At 41.3% G+C, this 22,062-nt stretch overlaps 1 protein-coding gene across 2 annotated transcripts in view; it reads right to left on the bottom strand.

Annotated features, from left to right (window-relative positions):
- LOC136863975 (titin homolog) overlaps positions 1-22,062 on the bottom strand; it is a 1,080,299-nt gene that overhangs the window by 45,959 nt on the left and 1,012,278 nt on the right. For both annotated transcript variants that reach the window (XM_067140444.2, XM_067140445.2), the window contains exons 27-28: positions 8,887-9,049; positions 2,711-2,850 (exon numbers count right to left, since the gene is read on the bottom strand). In XM_067140444.2, the coding sequence (XP_066996545.2) occupies positions 2,711-2,850; positions 8,887-9,049 (303 nt within the window). The remainder of the gene's footprint in view (positions 1-2,710; positions 2,851-8,886; positions 9,050-22,062) is intronic.

Below are 22,062 nucleotides of genomic sequence, written 5' to 3'. Positions count from 1 at the left end.
TCGAAATCAACTTAGCAACTGAGAGATTTCAGGAATTGGGGTTAAAAATATGTGCAAATGAATCAATAGGCATAGACATTAAAAAAAGGAAAAATCAGCAGTGGGAACTTATGCATATGAAATGAAGGAATTATTTGTGTGTTTCCAGACCAGAATACATTAAATACTTGGGAATTAACTGATATTGTATTTGATCCTAAGCAATCTATCACATTACTGCAAGTGAAACCAAATGCTCTGGCAACTTCTCCTTGGCTAACACCCTAAATTCATCCATGTTTCGTACATTGATATATCATTTCCTGTCCACCACACTGGAAAAAATCCCCAATGATTTTTAAATGATGTCAACAAAATGATTAAGAGTACTCTAAAGGAGATTTTATCACTTCCAGCAGACACACTGGATGTACTAATCTGATGCTTGTTGTTGTAAGGGGCCTAACATCTAGGTCATCGGCCCCTGATGGTACGAAATGAGACGAAATGCAATGACAAAATAAAAACCCAAAATCCTCCACTGACCAGAATTCAAAGCGTGAGGACAAAAAATAAACAGATGGATATGAAGTTAAAACAATCAGTGGAGACGACCCGCAATGCCTCAGTCTCAGAAACTGTTGGAAAACAATAGTAATACTGACCAAGGGACTGCTTCTATAGCTCAATACTGAATCGATGATGCTTGCAAGCTAAAGGGGTCCAAAATATAAGTCATCGGCCTCTCATAATGATACTTATCGCTTGGAAAGTCAAACCATGGTATTTGACATGGTGCAGTATCGCAGACTCGCAGTATTCCACACATTATGGTACTACTCACAGGTAATGAAATTCACACATGTAATACAGACCTATGGTGTTTCACACATAGCGGCGCCATTTACAGGCAATGCAAACCTATGGTTTTCATCACGTAAGTGTACTAACCACAGGGACTCGTACTATCCCGTGGTGTTCCTTATATAGTGGGTACTAATCACAGGCAAGCCAGAACCCTGGTATCACTCATATAGTGCTACTAATCACAGGTACCATAAAAGCCTGACCGCACGGTGCTCCTGATTGCTACTAATCAAAAACCTATTTGGTACCTAACATAGTGGTACTACACGCAAGTAATAGGGACCCATGGTGTTCCCCGCATGGTGGTACTAATCACAAGTAGTTTCATGGTTCTAATCCAATCATCCCTTGGTCGCTCCTTTTAGTCGCCTCTTACGACAGTCAGGGGATACCGTGGGTGTATTCTTTGTCTGCATTCCCCACCCACAGGGGGTTGTGTATTTGGTCCATGAGAGATATTTTATTTCCCTCAAGTCCGCCGGCAAGCCGGTTAGGATCCCCCTATCCGCCAGCTGGGACGCGCCATGTGGGAGTATCACCTCTGCCCCTGCTACGCCAGCGTAGTAGGTTCATGGGATGTACTAATCTATTCTGCCAAAGCAGATAAAACCATCTAACATCCTCTGGAAAGCTGGCGATAAGAACATTGCAGCAATGAGAAACCTCAAAGTCGAAACTGCATATTGCGTGTCCACGCTTAACATCGAATGTCTCACCGAAAATGCTGTTAAATTGCAGAAAGGTGACAGCCTGTTGGACACCATGAAACTCAAGAGACCTCTTGAGATCAAGGGACCAGAAAGGCAAAGGAGTTCCCTCCAACCAACTGGTGGATAAGAAAAACGGGTAGACTCAAAAGCACTGAGTGGAAATATGCTCTCCAAATGACAGCAAATATATCCTCTGCCCATGCCATACCAGGCAGATCCAAAGACTAACCAGTGCAGACGTGGTGAGATTGAAACTTTGCCACATGTCTTAGAATCTTGCACATTCGGCAAATGCCTATGAAACACCAGACACCATCTCATCCGGTCTCCTTGGCTGATACACTATGTGGAAAAGGGCATCTAGTACATGAAGAGGCCCATGGCCTTGCAGTTGACTGTGGAACAAGACAAATCAACATTTCCATCTTCAAACACGGAAAAAAGGGTTCCATTCTCAAACCAACAGATTTGAATCACATGCACAACACGGGCACAGCCCTCTGCAGTCGACGACTGAAAAAAGGATATATCCACCGACTATTCCCTGTTATCTCAATAATTACAACCTTGGGGTCGTAGGACTCAATGCTGTGTGCAAGGGGTACCATACCTCAACTGCTAGTTACGACAAATTGGTGTGCCAAATGAGACCATTGTGAGCTGGGGTATACATACATTGAAAGCCTCGATATCGCAATCATGACACATCACCTCTACACTCCACCCTCATTAAGGATTATTCTCTCTACTTTATCATTAGAATTATTGCTTATCTTTTGTTCTATATTGTTGCTATTTTACTAAATTTATATTGTGTGATTTTCTTTGTCGGTTTGGCAACCTCAATCATTTGAGGAAGGATAAATAGTATTAAATATGACTTTTTGACTTCACGATGGGGAATCCTTAGTGAACCAAGCATGCCTTTACCACCTTAAATAGGCAACCTCCTTGTATAATAATAATGCCATCCAATTTTCAGTACTTATGAACTGCCATTATCTATGGTAAATAAGCATCTTGAAATATGCCACTCATTTTTACAATCAAGGCAATGTTATGTTTGATAGGTAAAGTAATGCTGCTTTTAAACTTGAGTGAATGTAGAAACATAGTTAAAATATAGAAGAAGTAGTTCGTGCATAATTAATTACCTTCAAGATCAACTTGGAATGAGAAGGGTGCAGACTCCATGCTGGGTTCACTTTCTCCGTGAATGTTCTCAGCCCGAACCCTGAACACGTAGCTGTCACCAGGTGTTAGGTCGCGAACAACATAAGATAGTGAATGAGACCTGAAACATATTCGTTCATTAGTATGTAGAAAAAAATACTGTACTAAAATTTAAAAGAAAATCCTGCTGTACATGTCTTAAGATTTATTCAAAATACTATAATGAAAATTGTCTTAGAATGTGAGCAAAAAATTATATGGTGGTAATTTATGGATTAATTGTTCATGCCTTCTGTGGAATTCACTGTACAGGGTTATTCTAAATGATTGTCGGGGTTTCATGAATTTTTTTTTTTTTTTTTTTTTTTTTTTTTGAAAACGTGGAAAACGTACCATTTGTATTGTTGCAGTAATGGTTAAACAAACTGAGTTTTGGTTTGCATCAACTGTAGTACATAAATTACTACCAGATGGCAGTAATAGCAGTGTTTAACAAAATGGCAGTTACCGATAAGGAGAAAGCTTTTTGTACTCTTGAGTTTCATCAACACCGATCCATTACCAGAGTCCAGGGCCATTTTCTGACAAAATACGGGAAGGAGCCTCCGTAGCTTCATCACTGAAAACTACTCTGTCAAGAAAACCATCATCTTCTTCAATCCGTTCCTGCAGTGCCATGCAAAAGTTGAAACGTAGGGCTTGGTCATTAGCTGTTAGAGCTTGACGCAATTGTAGGCGATGTGGCTTTACCTTTAGGCACCTTCGTAACACACGCCATACTGTGGTTTGAGGAACTTGCAGTTCCCTGCTACATCTCGTAGTTGATTTCTTAGGAATACGGAGACAAACGCCCCTAATCCGAATCTCACCCTCTTCTGACACAGCGGGACTCCCATTGCTTTTCTCTTTGCACAAACAACCTGTATCCACAAATTGTGCGTACCATCTACGAATAGAGTTGTCAGAAGGAGGCTCCTTCCCGTATTTTGTCCGAAACTGGCGCTGGACTCTGATAACGAATCGGTGTTGATGAAATTCAAGAGTACAAAAAGCTTTCTTCTTATCGCTAATTGCCATTTTGTTAAACACTGTTATTACTGCCATCTGGTGGTAACTTATGTACTATACTTAATGCAAAACAAAACTTTCAGAGTTTGTCTAACCGTTACTGCGACAATAAAAATGGTACGTTTTCCACATTTTCAAGAAAAAATTCACGAAACCCTGACAATCATTTAGAGTAACCCTGTATAATAATAATAATAATAATAATAATAATAATAATAATAATAATAATAATTTTGTTTGCCCGGCTGAGTGGATCAGATGAACTAAGCAGGTTCAATCTTCGCTCAGTCTAATAGTATTTGAAGGTGCTCACTTATATCAGCCTCATGTCTGTAGACTTACCAGCATGTAAAAGAACTCCTGTGGGACAAAATTCTAGCATCTTGCCATCTCCAAACACTGTAACAGTAGTTAATATTTGTTTATCATCCTTTCAATTCTTAGAAATTTTAAGAGACCACAGAGTTTTGGAATTTTATCATGTAACAGTTAATTAACATGCCAGGAGTCAACAACATGGAGTTGTCACATTTGAATACCCTCAATTGCTGATGCTGATTTACATACTAATTACTTATGAGTAAACATTTCAATGAACGCATAAAGCCGAGCAAACTTTTAATGGAGAATATATAGTTTGTTCCCGACTAAGGAATACATACCTCCAAATCAAAATATGTATCACAATTCCAAGCAAGCTTGTAAATATAGGCAACTATTGATATTGTGATCACAGCAATGGAACTCCCACCGAGTGAGTTTACCGCATGGGTAGGGTCACGTAGTTGTGAGCTTGCATTCGGGAGATGGTGGGTTTGAGTCTCGCCATTGTCAGCCCTGAATACAGTTATTTTAGTTGTTAGGTTCATAAAGCAGTTAGCTTCAGGCAGCTCTGAGTATGGTTTCCCATTTTCGCACCAGGAAAATGCTGGGGCTGTACCGTAAGGCCTCAACCGCTACCTTCCAAACTTAGCCTTTTCCCATCCTCGCGTTGTCGGAAACCTTCGTCGTGTAGGAGTGATGTTGAAGCAAAAAAATAGAGCCTCCAGTTTTACATGGAATCCAACCATAAGGGTGTGACATTTCGAAGATCCCACATGCATTGGCTGGAAAATCACAACTCAAGTCGTACCTATGCGTGGACTTCACATTAGGCTTCACCAGTTCGTTCTACACTCGAAAAGCAGTGGGTTAAGGGAAAACTTCTGCAGATTCAGAGAGGAAACGTCCTTCGAATGTCTCGTGCCTATCGCATAATATCTACACTTGTCATCGCTGGAATTGAGCCCCCTGTTCTTTACTGCCATCGGAACGGCCTAACTCACGTTGATGAAGAGGAAACCTCCGCTGCACCAATTCTCGAAACCACAGTGGAGAAGATCGGACACCCTAGTATCTTCAAGACTTACGTTTGCTATAGCTGCTCGCTCAACCGTGACTACAACATTACACAAACGATTGTCTCACACCTAACATCGCTGAATCTGACAAAGTGGGATGCGCATTCGTCGTCTGCGAGAACCTGGCGAGAACAACAGTGAAGTGTTTTCAGCCCGGTATAAATTGTCATCCAACTGCTCAGTATTTCAAGCTGAGCTATGGACCATCAATTCTGCCGTGGAGTGGTGTGAACACAACAGGAGTGCTCCGATACTACGTGATAGTGGTGGGCGAAACTCTCGTTCGAGATACTCGAGACTGACGTCACCACTCTCGATGCATCTTCGAGATCTACGTAGAGATGGGCATAACTCTCGTTTGAGATACTCGAGCCTGACGTCACTTTCTCGATGCATCTCGAGGCACGCTCCAATTGAACCTCAGCCAGGACGAATATAGCAGAAACAGAAATGATTAGTAAACATCGAACTCGAACTGTTAGCGTGGCTCAGTTGGCTAAATATCATCGTTTGGCATTATCATCCGCTACGTTTTGTAGCGGTTCGAATCTTATCTTCAAATATTTTTGTTTGTTCTTGTTTTGCCATCGGAGTTTCGGCTACCAAACACACACCTGTTCGTGCAGAAACAACCAGATCGCTAATATAATTAATTAATTGTAACGTTACTAAATATACAAAATAACCAATAGATAATAAAATCTCTTCCACTCCAACACATGCAATATACACCAATCATAATGTAAACAAACCTGATTACCTCGTGGCCATGTCATCAGATCAGTTAGCTTTGTATCTGTATTGCACTGAAAATAGTACTCATAATAATGTTGTGTTACGTCAGTCCTAAATGCTAGTTCTTGACAGACGCCTGGGTGTGGGAATTTTGTCCCGCAGGAGTTCATTAACGTGCTGGAAGCCAACGACATGGAATTGTTACCTTTAAAACAGTAGGTGCACTGACAGAACATATTGAACACACTGGGATAAAGATGTAGGGCCTACGTGTTTCGACAGAGGGTTATCGCACTACTCTGTGTTCGGTATTGTACGTTTTGGTTATTACATATTACAGGCTTTGTTTCTCTCAGTTTTGTGTTGTACGTTTTGGTTATTGAATATTGCAGACCTTTTCTCTGTTGTCAAGGTATTTTAACAGAAATAAGTTTGTTTGCGGTAATAAAACCGAATAAATCATCATTTAATTACCGGTTCTACTCTATAACGAAACACCGGAGACCACGGGTACCTTATACCAATATACACAGAAGGTTTCCCTGAACAATTTCCGAAAATTTGTCGATGGAGTTCGGCTTCATCCTGTATACGTGCCTTCAGGTCCGTTTTCAAGGAAACGATCTACTTGTTACCATACTTACATAAAAGTATCGATAGTCCAGAAGGAGACTTAACCCGAGAACGAGTCCCTCATCGGATACATGCACACATATAGCAGTATATGCCATTACCGGTATATTTTACTTTCTGTTCAAATTATTACACAACTCGATACGTCGTAAAAGACATCGTTTCAATAAAATGTTAAAAATATATCACACTCTTCATTACTATTTATTTCACAAACCCAGTCCCCGAACCATAGGAACTAATCAATGAAGGATAAAATATCTTACCTAGCCGAGAATCGAACCCAGAGACCCTTGGACGAAACGCCAGTACGCTAACCAATTCGCCACGGAAGCGGACAATGGTTAAGAAAAATGCAGGAAGTACAGGTAGGGAAGTTGACTGCGAGTAGATTATAAAGTACCGTAGTTGGCGTATCGTCATTACTTGTTATAATGATGTTATTTGCTTTACGTCCCACTAACTACTTATTAAGGTTTTCGGAGACGTCAGTAGTTGATCAACAGGCGAAGTAGGCTATAGTCGAGACTCGAGGGATAACATACCGCATGCGCATGATGTCCCGATTTAAACTTTGAGATAGGATTACGAGTCATGGACTGCATCAGTTGCTCGAAATGCATCGAGAGCTCTCGATACGTTTCCCAGCACTGTCTCGAGACAAAGAGCTCATGCGCCTGACGTCACTATACGACATCGAGATAGCATTATGAGGCACGAACTGCATCGCTTGCTCAGAATGCATCGAGAGCTTTGCATCACGCGACCCATCACTACTACGTGACTCGCAGGTTGCATTGAACACACTCAACGACAAACACAATGACAACCCAATAGCTGCTACGATCAAATCCACAGCACAGTAGTGACCCCACGTCTGTCTTTCCTGGATCAGAGGACACACCGGTTCTCCTGGAAATGAAAAGAGACCTCGCAAAAGCTGCCTCCTCATTCAATATAGAAATTACGTACAACAAATCACCCCCTAGCTACGCCAAAGTCCGAATCAAAACATATCTAATAAGTAGGTGGAACAACGTCTGGACAGCAAGTACAAACGGGTCCGTCACAAGATAATAGTCCGGCTCCGTGGCTAAATGGATAGCGTGCTGGCCGGCCACAGGGGTCCCGGGTTCGATTCCCGGCAGGGTCGGGAATTTTAACCATCATTGGTTAATTTCGCTGGCACGGGGACTGGGTGTATGTGTCGTCTTCACCATCATTTCATCCTCATCACGACGCGCAGGTCCCCTACGGCCGTCAAATCAAAATACTTGCACCTGGCGAGCCGAACATGTCCTCGGACACTCCCGGCACTAAAAGCCATACGCCATTTCATTTCATTACAAGATAATTACTTTTTCCCCAACTACACTGTATAGCCGACTCCAGTGCAAAACATTAGTGCCCGAAATCATTCTCACTCAGTTTCTCTCTGACCATGGGAAGATCAAGTGTTACTTTGAATGCTTTAAAATTAATATTGCAGACGAATATTTGTGCTTTTGTGGATCTCCCCAAATAGTGGACCATTTACTGTTCAACCGTGCCATGTTTGGAAGGACAAGATTCGATAGCGAGTGTCACCTAAACGATCGAAAACCTACAGCCTGCTTTCCAGTCTATGACCGGGTCAGGGATGTAATGAATGAACCATGAATAGGCTAGTAGTACGATGGGGTCGCCACTCCCAAAGTGATTTTTTTATTATTTATTAATGACTGATAAATGCTATGAAATGTTAATGGAGAGTGTTGCTGGAATGAAAGATAACAGGGAAAACCGGAGTACTCGGAGAAAAACCTGCCCCGCCTCCGCTTTGTGCAGCACAAATCTCGCATGGAGTGACCGAGATTTGAACCACGATATCCAGCGGTGAAAGGTCGACGCACTGCGTCTGAGCCACGGAGGCTCACCAAAACAATTGCCATGTGGAACTCTCAAAGGCATTATACCATCTGTTTATAAAACCCTGCTGCTACAGTTCCTTAGGTTAATTCACTACATCTACAATAATTTAGCTTCCTAATTTTATGGCAAGGACCAATAATTAATTAGCTGATCAAAACTTTAACCCTAATGTATTCATGTAAAATAGGGCTCAAACTACTACGATATTAAATAAATAAATAAATAAATAAATAAATAAATAAATAAAAAATAAAATAAATAAATAAATTAAGTACATGGGTAATTCTTTACTGGAAGCAACTTGATTAAAAGTACTGTCAAAATATCACTGATAGCTTCATTTAAATCACAAAACAACGTAAGTGAACTGAACCAAAGCTTAATTTTAGCAACATTGGAAAGTTACTTACACATGTGCAATAGGCTGCCAATCTGATGATCCATCCTGACGCATTTCCACACAGAAACCAGTCACCATACAACCACCGTCATATGGGGCGCTGGACCAAGTCAACATTGCACCACTGTCGCAAGAAGACACTGAGGGACGACCAGCAGGTGGATCAGGAGGTCCTGAAACCATTAAGTAAATACGTTGGGAATTAGACGCGACATTAATTTGGTCTTTGCGAAAAGAAGACATCTTAAAGGCTTAAATTGAGCATCTGTAGTACTCAACGAAGAACTCAGTGCTCATATACGGTATATGTATGTCAATTAAACATGTATTTATCTGAGAGCATTTCAATAATTTGTAGAAATCGTATAGATATTTTAGGCCGACTTATGGGCTGAATGGTCAGCGTTGAGGCCTCTGGTTCAGAGGACCCCGGGTTCGATTCCGGCCGGGTCGGGAATTTTAATCACCTCTAATTAACTCTTCTGGCCCGGGGAATGGGTGTTTGTGCTTGTCCCAACACTTTCCTCTCCACATTCAGACAACACACTACACTACCAACCACCACAGAAACACGCAATAGTGATTACATCCCTCCATAGTGTTGGCGTCAGGAAGGGCATCCGGCCGTAAAACAGGACCAAATTCACATGCGCGGCACAGTTCGCGACCTGCGACCCCACATATGTGGGAAAAGCGGTAGAAAAATTGTATAGATATTTCACCTCAAGAGAGAGTACTTGCATGATAAACTGACGTTCTACCTCTTCACCAAAAGAAAATGAACCTGGTGAACATAACCCAGGGGGAATCATTAATGTTTATGAAAAGAATAAATAAACAAATTACGTTAAATGTTATTAAACGACCCTCTCTTTACTGGAAGCAACTTGCTTAAAAGTACCGTACGGTACCCCACAATATCACTGGTAGCTTCATTTACCTTGCATGTCTTTTTAGTATTCATTACTTTATTTCTTTTGTACTTGCTTTAGGAATTACACGGAAGCATGGGCGTACTGTGAATTTATTTGGTGGTGGCAGTGGTGAGAGAAGTATATAGGTTACCTAATAATTTTATAACCGTCAGTTTAAAAATGGAAACTCACGACATTACGATTAATATACAGCATTATGACACTTTCTTTACATCTCTCAGTTTATTCTGCTTCTACAAGGACATTCTCCTAGACCAGAGGTGCTCACGCTCGGTATTCTGTACCGGGGGCGTCCAGCACTGTAAGTGGGCGGAGTGGCAGGCGATGAGCGCAGCGTGTGCTGTTCAACCACAGTGAGGTCGTGGCTACGTCACAGGCCGTGAAGGTTGGGCGAAGTTCTCTCACTCACTCTCGATCACTGCGGCGATACATGAGTTTGAAATGAAGGCAGAAAATAATGAAAGAAAAAGGGCAGAAATCCACGTTATTTTCCATTTACGTTGTAAGTTATTTATGTTAATTGCTATTTATCTATTCTGACCGGATACAGTAGAGAGTTAGGCCTGCAAAAGCAGATACTTTTTATAATGTACGTAATGAATTACAATTTCGCCTATTGCATTTTAAGAGGTGCTTTAGAAACGCTTCTAATATAATACAGAGTTAAGGTGGATAAGCTGTGGCTTGTGGTCGTTTGCGTTTAAATTATCTGATAAACTCACCGACAAAGAAATAGAGTTAGAAATGGCTGTGGAAGTAAGGAGAAATTGAAGGAACTTACTAGAAAATTGAATCTAGCAAAGAAGGCAGCTAAGGATAACATGATGGCAAGCATAATTGGCAGTCATACAAATTTTAGTGAAAAATGGAAGGGTATGTATAGGTATTTTAAGGCAGAAAGAGGCTCCAAGAAGGACATTCCAGGAATAATTAATGAACAAGGGGAGTGTGTATGTGAAGATCTTCAAAAGGCAGAAGTATTCAGTCAGCAGTATGTAAAGATTGTTGGTTTCAAGGATAATGTCGAGTAGAGGAGGAGACTAAGGCCAAAGAAGTAATAAAATTTACATATGATAACAATGACATTTACAATAAGATACAAAAGTTGAAAACTAGAAAAGCGGCTGGAATTGATCAGATTTCTGGGGATATACTAAAGGCAATGGGTTGGGATATAGTACCATATCTGAAGTACTTATTTGATTATTGTTTGGTCGGAGCTATACCAGATGAATGGAGAGTTGCTATAGTAGCCCCTGTGTATAAAGGAAAGGGTGATAGACATAAAGCTGAAAATTACAGGCCAGTAAGTTTGACATGCATTGTATGTAAGCTTTGGGAAGGCATTCTTTCTGATTATATTAGACATGTTTATAAAAACTGGTTCGATAGAAGGCAATTCGGTTTTAGGAAAGATTATTCCACTGAAGCTCAACTTGTAGGATTCCAGCAAGATATAGCAGATATCTTGGATTCTGGAGGTCAAATGGACTGTATCGCGATTGACCTGTCTAAAGCATTTGATAGGATGGATCATGGGAGACTACTGCCAAAAATGAGTGCAATTGGACTAGACAAAAGAGTGACTGAATGGGTTGCTATATTTCTAGATCTCAGAGAGTTAGAGTAGGTGAAGTTTTATCTGACCCTGTGATAGTTGAGAGGGGAGTTCCTCAGGGCAGTGTTATCGGACCTTTATGTTTTCTTATATATATAAATGATATGAGTAAAGGAGTGGAATCGGAGGTTAGGCTTTTTGCGGATGATGTTATTCTCTATAGAGTGATAAATAAGTTACAAGATTGTGAGCAACTGCAACGTGACCTCGAAAATATTGTGAGATGGACAGCAGGCAATGGTATGTTGATAAACGGGATTAAAAGTCAGGTTGTGAGTTTCACAAATAGGAAAAGTCCTCTCAGTTTTAATTACTGCGTTGATGGGGTGAAAGTTCCTTTTGGGGATCATTGTAAGTATCTAGGTGTTAATATAAGGAAAGATCTTCATTGGGGTAATCACATAAATGGGATTGTAAATAAAGGGTACCGATCTCTGCACATGGTTATGAGGGTGTTTAGGGGTTGTAGTAAGGATGTAAAGGAGAGGGCATATAAGTCTCTGGTAAGACCCCAACTAGAGTATGGTTCCAGTGTATGGGACCCTCACCAGGATTACCTGATTCAAGAAATGGAAAAAATCCAAAGAAAAGCAGCTCGATTTGTTCTGAGTGATTTCCGACAAAAGAGTAGCGTTACAAAAATGTTGCAATGTTTGGGTTGGGAAGAATTGAGAGAAAGAAGAAGAGCTGCTCGACTAAGTGGTATGTTCCGAGCTGTCAGCGGAGAGATGGCGTGGAATGACATTAGTAGACGAATAAGTTTGAATGGCGTTTATAAAAGTAGGAAAGATCACAATATGAAGATAAAGTTGGAATTCAAGAGGACAAACTGGGGCAAATATTCATTTATAGGAAGGGGAGTTAGGGATTGGAATAACTTACCAAGGGAGATGTTCAATAAATTTCCAATTTCTTTGAAATCATTTAGGAAAAGGCTAGGAAAGCAACAGATAGGGAATCTGCCACCTGGGCGACTGCCCTAAATGCAGATCAGTATTGATTGATTTAATCCGATCATGCTTACCGGGAATAAAATCAGTGAGGTTATTTATTTGAAGGCATATCGAGCTCGATAGCCGCAGTCGCTTAAGTGCGGCCAGTATCCAGTATTCGGGAGATAGTGGGTTCGAAACCCCACTGTCGCCAGACCTGAAGATAAGTTTTCCGTGGTGTCTCATTTTCACACCAGGAAAATGCTGAGACAGTATCTTTATTAAGGCCACAGCTTCTTCCTTCCCAGTCCTAGCCCTTTCCTATCCCATCGTTGCCATAAGACCAACCTGTGTCGGTGGAATGTAAAGCCAGTTGTAAAAGAAAATGTATTTAAAGGCATACTGTATATCTATTTTGTTGTACTTTAATCTTGAACAGTAAATATCTGTGTCCTCACTCGTGATGAAACTACCTCTCGCCTTTTAGAGGCTAGCTGTTATCGCCTGTTAAATTTGAAATACTGTTTTCAGAAATTCAGTGAATAGGGAAAGTTACACAACACTACAACATTGTGCAAAACCATTGTGTCATTATGTAATCATATTGCTGAATATGTTCAATCAATCAATACTGATCTGCATTTAGGGCAGTCGCCCAGGTGGCAGATTCCCTATCTGTTGCTTTCCTAGCCTTTTCCGAAATGATTTCAAAGAAATTGGAAATTTATTGAACATCTCCCTTGGTAAGTTATTCCAATCCCTAACTCCCCTTCCTATAAATGAATATTTGCCCCAGTTTGTCCTCTTGAATTCCAACTTTATCTTCATATTGTGATCTTTCCTACTTTTATAAACGCCATTCAAACTTATTCGTCTACTAATGTCATTCCACGCAATCTCTCTGCTGACAGCTCGGAACATACCACTTAGTCGAGCAGCTCTTCTTCTTTCTCTCAATTCTTCCCAACCCAAACATTGCAACATTTTTGTAACGCTACTCTTTTTTCGGAAATCACCCAGAACAAATCGAGCTGCTTTTCTTTGGATTTTTTCCAGTTCTTGAATCAGGTAATCCTGGTGAGGGTCCCATACACTGGAACCATACTCTAGTTGGGGTCTTACCAGAGACTTATATGCCCTCTCCTTTACATCCTTACTACAACCCCTAAACACCCTCATAACCATGTGCAGAGATCTATACCCTTTATTTACAATCCCATTTATGTGATTACCCCAATGAAGATCTTTCCTTATATTAACACCTAGATACTTACAATGATCCCCAAAAGGAACTTTCACCCCATCAACGCAGTAATTAAAACTGAGAGGACTTTTCCTATTTGTGAAACTCACAACCTGACTTTTAACCCCGTTTATCAACATACCTTTGCCTGCTGTCCATCTAACAACATTTTCGAGGTCACGTTGCAGTTGCTCACAATCTTGTAACTTATTTATCACTCTATAGAGAATAACATCATCCGCAAAAATCATTACCTCCGATTCCACTCCTTTACTCTTATCATTTATATATAAGAAAACATAAAGGTCCGATAATACTGCCTTGAGGAATTCCCCTCTTAATTATTACAGGGTCAGATAAAGCTTCACCTACTCTAATTCTCTGAGATCTATTTTCTATAAATATAGCAATATAGCAACCCATTACTTTTTGCTTAATGAATAACAGGAATTTTAAATGTTTTAAATGAAAATACTGTCATTCCCATCCAGGAAATTGTAAATCGTAGTTTGTACGCTTAAACCCAGTACATTTGTAGACTGTAACAAAAAAATTATAACGCGTCAGTTTTATTTCAATGTATAAATATAAGAAAATAAAACTGACCTGTTTATATCGAGTGCAGTATAAATCAAACTGGAATATCCTGAAAAGGTCAGGGTTTTTGGTGCGATTATTGAGTTATTTTAAATAATTTACCCCAGTCAGCACTTCGCTGAGTAGTGGAGGAGAGCTTCATAGAATAATAATAATAATAATAATAATAATAATAATAATAATAATAATAATAATAATAATAATAATAATAATAATAATAATAATAATATAATGAAGAAGAAGAAGAAGCTGTGATAGGATTGTGTTTCAAATATTCTACAGACATCGTTTTCTTATATGCTTTAAAGCTAAACGTAAAGCAAAGAAGGGAGACTTAGGTAAGGTGTGTCTGGACACACTCGCCGCATCCCGAACAGGAAACATTTTCTTTATTGTCACTCTAATGGAAGAAGCCTGCTACAGACGCGATATGGCCGAACGATTGTTGATTAGAAGGCGCCCGACTGTAAGAGGGCCACACACATTCGACGAAGTGATACATAAGTTGAACACCAAGTGCATACCGCGAGCTTAAGAAATACAGTGTGTTTCCAAAACGGTGGGCAGTTAATGGGGGCGCGAATAGTACATCCAAAACACAATGTCTCCCTCATCATACAATCAATCGCTTGCAAGTTACAGATGTACAGAATATACTGGAACTATTGCTACTAAGCCCTACCTGGCATATCCGATTTCGAGTAGTTGTAGCAATGTTTGCGTAGAAGTGCTCACAATGTGTCACAAATTTGATGATTTTCGAACATTATTATTATTATTATTATTATTATTATTGCGGTTTTCGGAGACGCCCAGGTGCCAGAATGTTGTCCTGCAGGAATTCCTTAAGTGCCAGTAAAACTACAGACACGAGGCTGATGTATTTGAGCGCCTTCAAATATGACCGGGCCGAGCCAGGATCGAACCTGCCAAGTTGGGCTCAAAACGCCAGCGCTCTGCCCTCTGAGCTACTGAGCCCGGCTTATATTATTTTGCCAATGGAGGAAAAACAGACACCACTGAAATCTTTAGACAGAATTACCGCCTCGGAAATTAATACAAATATCCTCTCCATTCCAGGTGATGATAACCAGGTGTAATTTGTAAACGACCAACCACAGCACAGGCATGTCCGTAAGGGAAACCCCTGTATAGTAAAGACCTGTAGCTATAAGCTTGGATTCGGGCGATGGTGAATTCGAAAAGTTGCTTTTTGTTTTGTTTTATGTTTTATTTTTTACTTTTTTTTTTCTGCTAGTCGCACTGACACATCGAAGGCTTTCAGCGACGTGAGTGTGGAAAAGAGCTATGACTGGGAACGTAGCGGCCGTGGCTTTAAGGTACAGCCCCAGCATTTGTCTGGTGTGAAAATGGGGTACTATCTTCAGGGTTACCAAAGGTGGGATTCGACCCGATCGTCTCCTGAATGCAAGCTCACAGCTACGCAACCCAAATTATGCAACTAACTTGCTCGGTAGTTCGAATCCTACTTTTCGCAGCTATGAAAATAGTTTTCCGTGATTTCTCACTTTCACACGAGAAAAACCTCGGAGCTGTAGCTTGTTAAGAATACGGTAGCTACTATCCTAGTCTTAGCCCTTTCCTATCCCAGTTTCAGTGAAACGTTAAGCAGCCAAGAAGAAACCCGACGAAAAATTAATCCCGATACAGGTAATGAACGCTCCTAAAAGAGTGAAAGATAAATGGAAGACATTGTAGATGAGTGACAATCTGCTTTACGTCGCACCGACACAGATAGGTCTTAAGACGATGGGCTAGCAAAAGGGTGGAAGTTACGGAAAACAATTATCAGGGCTGCCGACAGTGGGGTTCGAACCAACTATCTCCTGAATGAAAGCTGATAGCTACGTGACCCAAACCACATTGCCATTTCCTCGGTTCACTGGCTTCTCTCCGCCAGTGCCCGAGTGATTTATGAAATGAAGTCACGACTCTATGGTTCGAATTTCACGTAAATCTGGAGGTCCTGTGGGTATGGTCATGATAACTGTCAAATAAGCCTACAAAATTCCATGAGGTAAACTATTCCACTATCCATAATCTAGGCAACAAATCGGACACACTCCCCCCCCCCCCAAGGCATCGCCTTTGCTTCTGAGTTAACCTATCTGCCTAATCATGCCTATGCTAGGCTGAGTGAACCCCAGGGCCATGCCTCTCCAGAAGAGCAAGTTTAGTTTCAAAAATTTTCGATGACAATGTACGGGAAAGAGCTAAAGTAGTGCCGTGGTATTAATTAAGGTTCAGTTCAACCTTTGTTTTTTTTTTGTTTTTTTTTTTTTTTTTGCTACTTGCTTTACGTCGCACCGACACAGATAGGTCTTGTGGCGACGATGGGACAGGGAAGGGCTAGGAGTGGGAAGGAAGCGGCCGTGGCCTTAATTAAGGTACAGCCCCAGCATTTGCCTGGTGTGAAAATCGGAAACCACGGAAAACCATTTTCAGGGCTGCCGACAGTGGGGTTCGAACCTCCTATCTCCCGAATACTGGATACTGGCCGCACTTAAGCGACTGCAGCTATCGAGCTCGGTGTTCAGTTCAACTATTTGCCAGGTGTGAAATAGGTGTGAAAATTGCGAATCCATGGAAGAACATCTTCATGGCTGCCGAGGATGGCGAGTTTCGAACCAAATATCTTCCAAATGCAAGCTTACAGTTAGTTATATGCTATAACTGTATTCGTCCCAGGTTGTCCGAACTAAACCTCGTCTTCTGCAGCCAAATTACATCCGACACATACAGCGTCGCTTTATCCGTGTCAACTCTATCGCCAAGTAAACAGTTTGATCTTCAAAATGGACCTCATGACGAAGAACCGAGTGAGAACGAAGGAAGTAATGGGTCATAGCCATGTTTAACTAAAGAAGAAGTCTAGGTAATTTCCTCACCTTCACGAAGAATTAATGAAACACAGAAAAGTTTCAACTGTGTATGATAAGAAAATTTCGAGATATGCTTATAGTAGGAGAGCAACAGATGTTTAACCAATCGACTGATTACGTCCAACGAATCTCGTCGGTCACTCGGCCGAGTTCGGTCGCATTCGGCCCAGTAGGTCGCGTGCCTACGTCACCTCCTGTCGTGGAATCAATCGCTCATATTCGGCCGTAGTTGGGTGGTCGCGAATAAAATTCCTGTGGATAACCAGCCTAAAATTACACAACGTATCGTACGGCCAGCTTGCGCGGATGCTCAACGTTTTGATGGGAAATTGGACCCATCCTCCCGAATGTACCAAGCACGCCTTTACGCTACTCGGCCAGACAGCCCTCTGAACGTAGACAGTATAATATAGATTAAATATACGTTACTGATTAATAATTTAAATTGCATCCGGGAGATGGTGGGTTCGAGCCCCACTGTTGGCAGCCCTGAAGATGGTTTTCCTTGGTTTCCCATTTTCGCACCAGGAAAATGCTGGGACCGTACGTTAATTAAGGCCACGGTCGCTTCCTTCCCATTCCTAGGCCTTTTCTATCCCATCGTCTCCATAAGACCTATCTGTGTCGGTGCGACGTAAAGCCAACTGTAAAAATTTAAAAAAACTTTAAAGTTTTATGAGTTTGAACGATTAATCAAGAGCTCCCTCAAGTGTTTGAAATGTCCTCCGACAAACGAGGCAACACTACATTTTTTCAATCACGAATAATAATAATAATAATAATAATAATAATAATAATAATAATAATAATAATAATAATAATAACATTGTTACGTCCCACTAAATATTTTTGCGGTCTCGTAGACGCGAATGCCGGAATGTATTCTTTAACGTGCCAGGAAATCTACCGACACGAGGTTGACGTATATGAGCAGCTTCAAATACCACCGGACTGAGCCAGGATCGAACTTGCCAAATTAGGGTCGGAAGGCCAGCGCCTCAACCGTCTGAGCTAGTCAGCCAGGGTAAAACGGAAGTGAATACCCGTGTGTCGGTGTGTCGTTGCGAGGTAAACAGAATGAAGTCATTTGCGGAGTTTGTATACCTTCGAGTACGTACAATGAGACTTCTTAACGACATGCAAGTCGCAAGAGCAGTCAATTTGATCTAGGAACGGTGGACTTGACGTCGTGTTGCCGAGGAATTCACTGTCACCCCGTCTGCCATTTATCGGTTACACAGAAGTGTGAAAATTATTAGACTCAACACTAATAACTTATTGGAATATTTCCACTGTCGCATTACCTATTACTTGCCTGCCTATAAAAATATTTTTGTGCTGTAGTGGAGTCACGGTATCCGGTCAGACTAAGAAACAGGTTGTGGGAGAACTTACGACCCAGAGGACCTGTTCGATTGCCTCGCTTAAAGCGGCGATATCAAGCAGCTTGCCTTCTATTTTACCGTAGCCACGTCAAATGGTAACTTCAGCTGTGTTGTTCATAGACGAGTCACTATTTCCCTGACCCAAAGTGATGGCCGTGTACGTGTATGGATGGAGTGGGGTGGCATTAGTGCCGACAACCATACAGATCTCGTCACTGCCCGTGGCCGCTTTACCGATAGGGAGTACATCAACCAGATCTTGTTAAACTGTGTGGTGATTCTTGCGTGCGGTGTTGGCCCTGAATTCCTTCTCGTGCACGACTACGCCAGGACGCATATAGAGGTGGGACACCATGGACGTCTACAGAATGCTTCACATTCAAGTGATGGGAATAGCCAGCGGATAGTTCCGATATGAATCCTATTGATCACGTGTGGGACACGATAATAATTTCGTGTGCCTATTTCTAGCCGAGTGCAGTCCTTGTAAGGCAGACCCTCCGATGAGGGTGGGCGGCATCTGCCATGTGTAGGTAACTGCGTGTTATTGTTATGTTTGGTGTGTGAGTTGTAGGGATGTCGGGGACAGCACAAACACCCAGCCCCCGGGTCATTGGAATTAACCAATGAAGGTTAAAATCCCCGACCCGGCCGGGAATCGAACCCGGGACCCTCTGAACTGAAGGCCAGTACGCTGACCATTCAGCCAACGAGTCGGACGGAACACGATTGACAGGTATGTTCGTGGCCGTCCTGTGGCACCATAGACTCTCGAAGAACTCTCACAGGCATTCGCTGAAGAACCGCAGAGACTTTTAAGGAGTATGCCACGTAGGTGCCAGGCTGTGATAAATGCATACGGAGGGAATACACGATACTAAAGCTCTCAAACTCGGAAGAAAACCAAACGGGATGACCGTCTTTTCCTACTTTGTTCGTTTTTACAAAACGAATGACAATTTATGATTTGTTATGTAACACCGGCCTGCGAAGATTTTTCGGCAAGAGTAATTGTATGCGATACGTTACACTTAGTGTCCTTGTGTAAAAAATACCAGTTGTTTCATATCACGTACAGATTTGTCGCAAGCCCGTCTCATGTTTATGCTAATGGAGCTTCGTTGTTGTAAATGAGGTTTGGATTGGTTGTATGGAATGGAGGTATGGACATGTTTGAGAGAAAATATTGCTCTGTATTTGAGGGGAGTAGGTAATCATACAGGAACACCGGAAGAACAATAGAACAGTTGTAGTTCGCGCATGCACAATATCAGACTACGGAGAAACCCGATCTTGGCGTTTCTCCGTAGTCATGAGAGAATCTGAGAACGTGTGTCACGCCTTCGTCTACAAGTTACAACGTGCACTTGAAGTCGATTGAGTGAATAAGAGAGTTAGTTTGTGTTAAAATGACAAGTTACAGTGATGTTCGGAGGCGAAAATGTGTGAACAATGTGGCCAATTAAAGGCCAGAAGCGAAATATTACGCCATTTATAAAAAGCCTGTACTTGGCATATTTTATCATGAAGTTAGGTGATCATGACTAGAATTTCGCACCCCATATTATGTGTAAAACATGTGTAGAAAACCTGCGGCAATGGTACAATGGGTTGTTGCCGTCAATGCCATTCGGAATCCCAATGGCTTGGCGGGAACAAAGAAATCATTCTGATGAATGTTATTTTTGTGTATGTAAAGTGTCTGTGTTCAATATGAAAAACCAAAAGCACATTGTGTATCCCTACCTTCCATCTGCCATAACCCCCGTACCATATGGACCCGATATTCCTGTCCCAAAACCACCAATACAGTTACCAGAAAATGTGTCTTCGTCATCTTCAAGTGCGGAGGATGGTGATGATACCTTTGTACCGGATGTTGAGGATAAAATTCCACGCCTTTATAATCAGTGTGACTTAAATGATTTGGTGCGTGACCTAGGCCTCACTAAAGAAAAGAGTGAACTTTTAGGATCAAGATTAAAAGAGAATTGTTTTACTTCCTGGACAAATTCATATTGTTACTGTTCACGAAGACGAACTTGTGTTTTGCTGTAATATCCCTGGCTTGAATCATCGTCTTGGAACTATTTACAAATCAAAGGACTGGCGTCTATTTACTGATAGCAGTAAAAAGTTTCAAAGGTGTTCTTCTGCACAATGGAAATAAACTTGCTTCAGTGCTAGTCGCCCATTCAATTTCTCTTGATGAAAAATATCACAATTTATCTATGGTGTTGCAGAAACTGAACTACAATGAACACAGATGGGTTACTGTGCTGTGATTTAAAAGTGTGCGGTATCATATTAGGGCAGCAAGGAGGATATACAAAGTTCCCGTGTTTTCTGTGTGAGTGGGACTCTCGGGACAGGGATCGTCACTGGTGGCCCAAGAGGAAACAGTTCGTGTCTGGAGAAAAGAACATTGTAAATCGTCCATTAATTGATTCTCAAAGTGTGTTATTGCCCCATTTACATATTAAATTGGGAATTATGAAGCAGTACGTGAAGAGTTTGGATGGAGGCAGTCCCTACTTTCGGTACCTCTGTCAGAAATTTCCAGGACTGTCGGATGCCAAAATTGAGGAAGGTGTTTTTGACGGCCCCCAAATTCGGAAGCTTATGAAGGATCCAACATTCAGTACGACGATGAACGAAACGCAGCTTCAGGCATGAGAATCACTCAAGGATGTTTGTAGTAAATTCCCACTACCAACAGATTGTGGAAACCATGCTGTACAACTTCCAGAAATTGGTTTGCCGCATGAGCTTGAAATTACATTTCCTGCACAGTCATCTGGATTATTTTCCTGCAAATGAAGGAGCATTCAGCGAGGAACATGGCGAGCGGTTCCATCAGGATCTAAAAGAAATGGAACGAAGGTATCCGGGGCGATGGGATGTCTCCATGATGTCAGATTACTGTTGGTGTCTAGTGCGAGATAACACTACTGAGGAACACAAACGCAAATCAACACAGCGTTCATTCACATCATAGTGCAGCAAACAATGGTGTTCTTGTAGTGAGATTCATACATTCTAGCCATGAACATGTTACTTTTTTGTATATTCGTTGCAATTTGATCATGTCCCATTAAAATTACATATATTCCCCATTATGGTTTTTTCTATCGAAATTACATCAATATGTCAAATTTGGATTTCAAATAAAAATATACGTCATAGGCAAAAACGGTTTATATATTTGATCAGCTCATGTAAATTAGGGTAAATCACCTCTTCAACCATTCGCCGGAGAGAATTTTTTTTTGCAGGCCGGTGTAATTTATCAGTAAGGAATACGGGTATATCTGCTAGCATCACTATTTGTCAATTATTGTTATATGCAGTATGGCATATGTTCAAAAACGTGTTCCGCTAGTGTATTTAACGTAAATTCATTAGAAAATATAAAAAACTTCGTAATATCTTTCATAATAAAAGTAAGTAAGCTTTTAGTTTTGAGTGACAGCTGATATCATGATCATTAATCTAAACCACAGGGACGTGACTTCTAATTCCAAAAACCCTGGCTAGTATTCGAACCGCGGTTGTCTCTGTGAGAAGCCAGGG

Source organism: Anabrus simplex, chromosome 2 (genome assembly GCF_040414725.1).
Source record: "Anabrus simplex isolate iqAnaSimp1 chromosome 2, ASM4041472v1, whole genome shotgun sequence".
Lineage (NCBI taxonomy): Eukaryota > Metazoa > Arthropoda > Insecta > Orthoptera > Tettigoniidae > Anabrus > Anabrus simplex.
The sequence above is the reverse complement of the archived record's forward strand: the minus strand, read 5'-3'. Positions and strand labels throughout refer to the sequence as shown.